Genomic DNA, 5,841 nt, shown 5'->3' with positions numbered 1-5,841 from the left:
AATAAATATCCATGTACCACCACCCATAGATGTCTTTATCTTCACATGGCTCTAATACTCTCCCGTAAAACACAGCCCTTATTTGAAGTGTTTCTAAAATCCCCAATTGGGAAAAACAACGATTTGAACCATTTCAGTGTTTGACAACTATGTTATTACTCATACTGTGGTACTCTATTGAGAGTTTTGGTTAGCTATTGTCCAATTGAATGGCTCATCAAGGCATGAACTGTGACCAGCCTCCATCACTACGGTAAGCCCAGTATTCTAATAAAAATATAGAATCTAGAGTACTTTTTCATCAACATCTTTGTGTTTTTATTAATAAAATATTTAAATGCATTAATTTTTTTTGTATTTCAAAATGCAGATTCGCATTAAGGTACTGTACAGTGTGACAAACAGGACAATGAGAGTTTCTGTACATACTGTAGGCAGCTGTTTGTAATCACCTCAGCTAGGAAAGGAAGTGATTATGAGAACGGTCTGAAATATGCCTAATTCCTTAGATAAGCGAGAGCAGTCCATGTCCAGACTTCCTCGGTGACCTCAAGTACTCATTTACTCTGTCTTTTATATTTTTTCGGGTTACATCACTCATGGAAGGAAACTTTTGAGACACAGTGGTCCTGATGAACATTCGGAGATTCACTGGCAAGCCAAATTTTCCTCGTGATCCATCCCAGTTGGTATTCTGTTCCCACTCGCGGTATCTCTCTTCGCTTACGCATGCACGGAATAGCAAAACAGCATAGCGGTCCGGACGGCCCCCGCTGCGGTTGGTGAGCAGTTCGTCATATTCTGGTGTCAGATGAGGAATGGAAATGTCAGGATGTACCTTCGAGCGGTATACATTTGAGCGTTTTGGGTAAAGAGCGCCCTGCTGCTGGGCGTGTGCATATTCCTCCCCCTTCCTCTTTTGGCGCCATGCAATGGAACGGGGCACAGCTGGGCGGTGGAAAGGTGGTGAGGAAAGAGTAGGGTCCAGGGACTGGCTTGCTGTGGCAGCAGCGGGGCCTCGATCCTGCAGGACAGATGCAGAATCAGAATACCTAGAAGTAATTCTACTTTAATCTATTCATATACCTTCTCACTGATGGCACTAAATTCTCAAGTTACTTTCATGGGATTCCCTTTCATTTAACAGACCTGCTGCCATTTCATTGCTCCATTTTCCCTTATGTGAGTCTTCTGATGTTTTATGAGAGTACCCTTTACCTTACAGCAATCATCACAGACCTGGCACTGGAAAGATTTCTCATCATGAGTCTCCATGTGCAGGTTCAGATTATATTTGCAAGAGACATATGTGCAAAAAAAAGAAAAGAAAAAAAAGACATTTCCATTTAATCAAATGTGTGTTAACGTTAGTTTCAAGATTATCTACTAAACTTTGTTTTGACTTAAAGTATTCTACACACACACACACACACAGGTTCTCTCTCACTAGCATGCACTCTGGTCATAACAGAAAATGTGGTGTGAAAGGAATCCCCACATAACGTGCCCCAATGAAGACCAGCAGTACCAATTTGACTGACCCGTGCTCTCTTTGATTCCGATGGCTTTGACCCTGATGGAAGCTCTCCACTTGCCACACTGAGGAGTATTCTGTTTTCACGCTGAACTGCAGAATAGTGATGAAATGCAGAGAGGGGCTGAGGTTCACTGGTTGGTTCTAATGACATGTAGCCCTCTCCATCAGGTTCTGTTTTGATCTGTTCTGTTGAAGTGCTTGGTAGAGAGGGTCCCTGTTCATATTCCACACTTTGGGTTTGGTAAATATGTGAAGGCTCAGTTGAGACCGGATTCTGGCACAAGCTTTTGACACAAGCAATTGTGAATATAACATTAGGGTCTTTTGACTCCAGAGCATGAAGCTGCTCTCTCCCGTGACTGGTCCTGAGCTCCTGCTCATTAATCTGTGTGGCCTCTGGGTCCTCCTGCCCCAGACTGGGGCTCAACTCCTGTTCACAGTCCTGCTGCTCAGGGGGAACCTTTTCAGAGACAGTGAGCTGCTGTAGGTCTGGAGGAAGGATGAAACGGATGACTAAGTGAATTCAGCTGACAACAATAATAAACCAAGACAACATAATTGTGACCCCCCCCCCCCCACACACACCTGAGAAGCTATACATGTACTTGGTTATTTACTTAAAGGGTGTATATGAAACAAGTGGTCATGGAGAAGGAAATCCTTCACCAGGCACCACAGTATTGTTTGTCTGTTTACTGATGAAAATGATATCCCTAAAAATGAATCAATAGGAATTTTAAACCAACGGTTTGCAAAGTAGTTTTGAACGTTAGGGTTTGGCGTTCTGAAACAATGGACTTTGACATTACTCGAGGGACCAGTCAATCAACTGCAGCATACTAACCAGAAAATGTAGAAATATTTTTCATGAAATCTATAGCCCACCGCCTAATACAAGTATATCTATTTTGAGCATTCATATGCAACATGCCTATATGCTCAATGGCTAGCGGTTCACATTTGCAGTGCTGATCATGCAATGCATGCCAGCAGCCCGGGAGCTACCTTACCTACTTCGGTGCATAATAATCACTGTAGAAAAATGCATAATGAACTCCTTTAGGCCTACTGGAACATGACAGACAGCCAAAGGGTAGGCTACCTCTTTTTATGACTAATTATTGATTCATTAAAATGACCGTAGCATTTCTGTTGTCAATACTGCGACCACAATACAGTAGCCTAGTAACTAGAGTAGCGTAGTTGAAAGGTGGCTGTAGCAGTGGAGACGAGGGAGCTCAAGTCTATTAGGTTCGTCCAGGTTTGGCCGTCATTGTAAATAAGAATTTGTTCTTAACTGACTTGCCTAGTTAAATAAAGGTCAAGTAAAAAAAATTATATATATATATTACAAGCGGCACCAGGCCAATCAATCAGGTGGTTCATTTGAAATGCTCCGTTATTAAAATAAATACATTGTTTTTTGCTCCGTGAAGTAACCCAACAATGTGTACACTGGCATCTTGTCTATTTCAAATCTTCTCTCGTTGACAGATAGGTGGGTCCACCCAAAAGTGCCGCATGTCATGATGACACTCACCTGTCTCGATCAACGAGAGAAAATTTGAAATAGACAAAATGGCGGTGTACACATTGTTGGATTACTTCATGGAGTAAAACATTTATTTTAATAAACAGAGCATTTTGTAAATTCCAATGATCCAACTGCAACTGAACACAGACATTTTAGAAGATACATGTAATCCATCCATCTGATGGGTGTGGCACATCTAGAAACTGATTAAACAGCATGATCATTACACAGCTGCAACTTGTGCTGGGGACCAAAAACGTGCAGTTTTGTCACACAACACAAATACCACAGATGTCTCAAGTTGATGGAGTGTGCATAGACATGCTGACTGCAGGAATGTCCACCAGAACTGAACCAGAACTGTTCCACCAGGGAATGTAATGTTAATTTCTCTACCAATGTCTTTTTAAAGAATTTGGCAGCACGTCCAACCTGGCTCACAACCGCAGAACGTGTATGGCGTTGTACGGACAAGCCGTTTGCTGATGTCAAACGCTGTGAATAGAGTGCCCCATAATGGTGGTGGGGTTATGGTATGGGCAAACATAAGTGACGGACAACAAACCCAATTGCATTTTATCAATGGCAATTTGAATGCACAAAAATACTGTCTACCATAAGCCGCATCAAACGTTGTTTTAGAGAACTTGGCAGTACGTCCAACTGGCCTCACAACCGCAGCCCACGTGTGACCACACCAGCCCGGGACCTCCACATCCGGCTGAGGTGTATTTCTGTCTGTAATAAGCCCTTTTGTGGGGAAAACTCATTCTGATTGGCTGGGCCTGGCTCCCCAGTGGGTGGGCCTGACTCCTACGTGGGTGGGTCTATGCCCTCCCATAGCTGCGCCCCTACCCAGTCGTGTGAAATCCATAGAGGGCCTGATTCAACTAAGTAAAACCGTTGAAATTGTTGCATGTCGAGTTTATTTTTTATTCATATGCCACCAGTTTAGCGACTGTTTTTCTGCAAATGCACGTAAAAAGTAGTTTAAAACAAAGTTTGACTTTTAAAACGAGGTGAAATTAGATTGGTATTGGTTGTGAATAGGCTCCTGGATGGGTGGTAGCTGTTGTTGAGTTGTTTTCTAACAGTTGTTTTCCCTTTTAAAATGTTTCATATACACACATTTTAATCAATTAACGTTACTAACCCGATCTATGCAACTTTATATCTGGTTTAAGAACGATATCAAGCAGCCTCCGTAGCTTCTCGTTCTCCTCCTTAGAACGATAGATTTCTTCCTGGTACTCTGCCACCGTTTTTTCAACAGCCCCAAATATCTCATCAGCAACTGCTGTTAATCGTTCATTGAGAAGCACTCTCAGCAACGATATTTTAGCCATTTTCGCAGAATGAAAATCGTTGTTCTGTCCTGTCCGAACAGAATTCCACATGTACTCTCTTCCTACCGAACAGTACAAAACAATGAAGTGTGCGCATGCTCTGTTCCTCGTTCATCCACTGAGTGGCTTGACAGAAGTTTCATTACCGCCACCTGCTGTGGAGTTTGTGTAATGGGTGATCTGATTCAACCGTGGTGTCCATAAAGCGACTAGTAGCAAAGACTTTAAATCAATTGATCCATGAGTAATAATAATAATTGCCTTTAGATGTTATTCCACGTTGGACACTTAAGCAATAAGGCCCATGGGGGTGTAGTATATGGCCAATATACGATGTATTATGGCTGTTCTTAAGTACAACGCAACACAGAGTGCCTGGACACAGCCATCACTGTGGAATATTGGCAATCTCCCACAAACCCCCAATGTGCGTTTTTGCTATTATTGCTATTATAAACTGTTTACCAATGTAATTAGGTATACGGTCTGATAGAACATGGCCTTCAGCCAATCAACATTCAGGGCTCAAACCCCCCTGTTTATAATAGTAAATTATTCATTTGTCAAAGTTCATGGCACAAATATTCTTCCACAAGTAATTCTGGACAGGTCTCCGTGCTTCTGTAACCGAAAGACCACTGCACAGGAAGCTGCGCTCTCATTGGTCAGTATAGCAGAGCCCTGCAGTTGCATGAATTTTAAGCTGAGCACTACCCATGTCCGCATCGTTCAGGCCTTACCCTACCTAGGCCCGATTGCTTCTGCCAAATTTAAGGCCCAGCCCTGCCCGAAAGCCGATATCAGAAATAACTTACTCCATTAGTGAATCAATTAGCTGCTCCTCTCTGTCTCTCCCGCTCCCTGCACGCTGCATACTCTGCATACGCTCTGCTTATGGCAGCTCTGGGTGTGTGAGTATCCATAGCAACATCAGCTCCGCTTGGGCTGCTCTGTTCAATAATGAGACGAGAGAGTAGTAAGCTGAGCAACTTTTCGTCACTCTAAACTCTGACAAAACTCAAGGAAATGATCATTTTCTGTGAAATATTCTCTCCCGTTTTTTATTTGATGATTTTAAAGCACTTCTGACACCCGTGTTATGGTTTTAGTCAGATATGACTGTACTGCGCTGTACAGGCTCGGGCCGGGTAGCAGAGCTCTACAGTGTAGTCAGAGAGTTGAGAAATGTCGAGATATCAAAAGGGATGATATAAATGAATTCAGTTACAAACATCGACTCAATGAGAACACTAAAGAGAGAAGAAAGTAAGTAAAGAGAAGAGCGACCTTAAGCTACTGCCCCTATACCTTTCAACGAGACTTCTACATTCACAAACTGTAAGAAACGTTCATTATTTTCATAAATGGCTGTAACAATTGGGCCACAGGCTTCATCGAAATCAAAAAGTATGCCATTTTGATTG

At 42.5% G+C, this 5,841-nt stretch overlaps 1 protein-coding gene across 4 annotated transcripts; it reads right to left on the bottom strand.

Annotated features, from left to right (window-relative positions):
• Window positions 1-291: 291 nt before the first annotated feature.
• LOC109893102 (uncharacterized) lies at window positions 292-4,521 on the bottom strand. Of its 4 annotated transcripts, none has more exons than XM_020486148.2 (4): window positions 4,225-4,519; window positions 1,542-2,026; window positions 1,150-1,245; window positions 292-1,024 (listed from the first exon to the last, which is right to left on the bottom strand). In XM_020486148.2, exons 1-4 carry the CDS (start codon window positions 4,466-4,468, stop codon window positions 506-508), a joined length of 1,344 nt encoding a protein of 447 aa, XP_020341737.1. In that variant the 5' UTR covers window positions 4,469-4,519; the 3' UTR covers window positions 292-505. The 4 variants fall into 4 exon arrangements, with proteins under 4 accessions (XP_020341737.1, XP_020341738.1, XP_020341739.1 ...); XM_020486149.2 differs by having other exon boundaries at window positions 1,219-1,245; window positions 4,225-4,518; XM_020486150.2 differs by having other exon boundaries at window positions 1,240-1,245; window positions 4,225-4,518.
• Window positions 4,522-5,841: the final 1,320 nt, after the last annotated feature.

The sequence above is a fragment of the Oncorhynchus kisutch genome, linkage group LG6, assembly GCF_002021735.2.
Source record: "Oncorhynchus kisutch isolate 150728-3 linkage group LG6, Okis_V2, whole genome shotgun sequence".
NCBI classification, from domain to species: Eukaryota; Metazoa; Chordata; class Actinopteri; order Salmoniformes; family Salmonidae; genus Oncorhynchus; species Oncorhynchus kisutch.
Note: the sequence above shows the minus strand (reverse complement) of the source record. Positions and strands in the feature narration are given on the sequence as shown.

Bases quoted from the DNA above. Each gene is read 5' to 3' on its own strand.
- LOC109893102 (XM_020486148.2), bottom strand. From the start codon at position 4,468: ATGTGGAATTCTGTTCGGACAGGACAGAACAACGATTTTCATTCTGCG. The intron at 2,027-4,224 runs GTTAGTAACGTT...TCCTTCCTCCAG, and splicing joins TATAAAGTTGCATAGATCGG to ACCTACAGCAGCTCACTGTC. The intron at 1,246-1,541 runs GTCAGTCAAATT...AAATCTTTCCAG, and splicing joins CGGAATCAAAGAGAGCACGG to TGCCAGGTCTGTGATGATTG.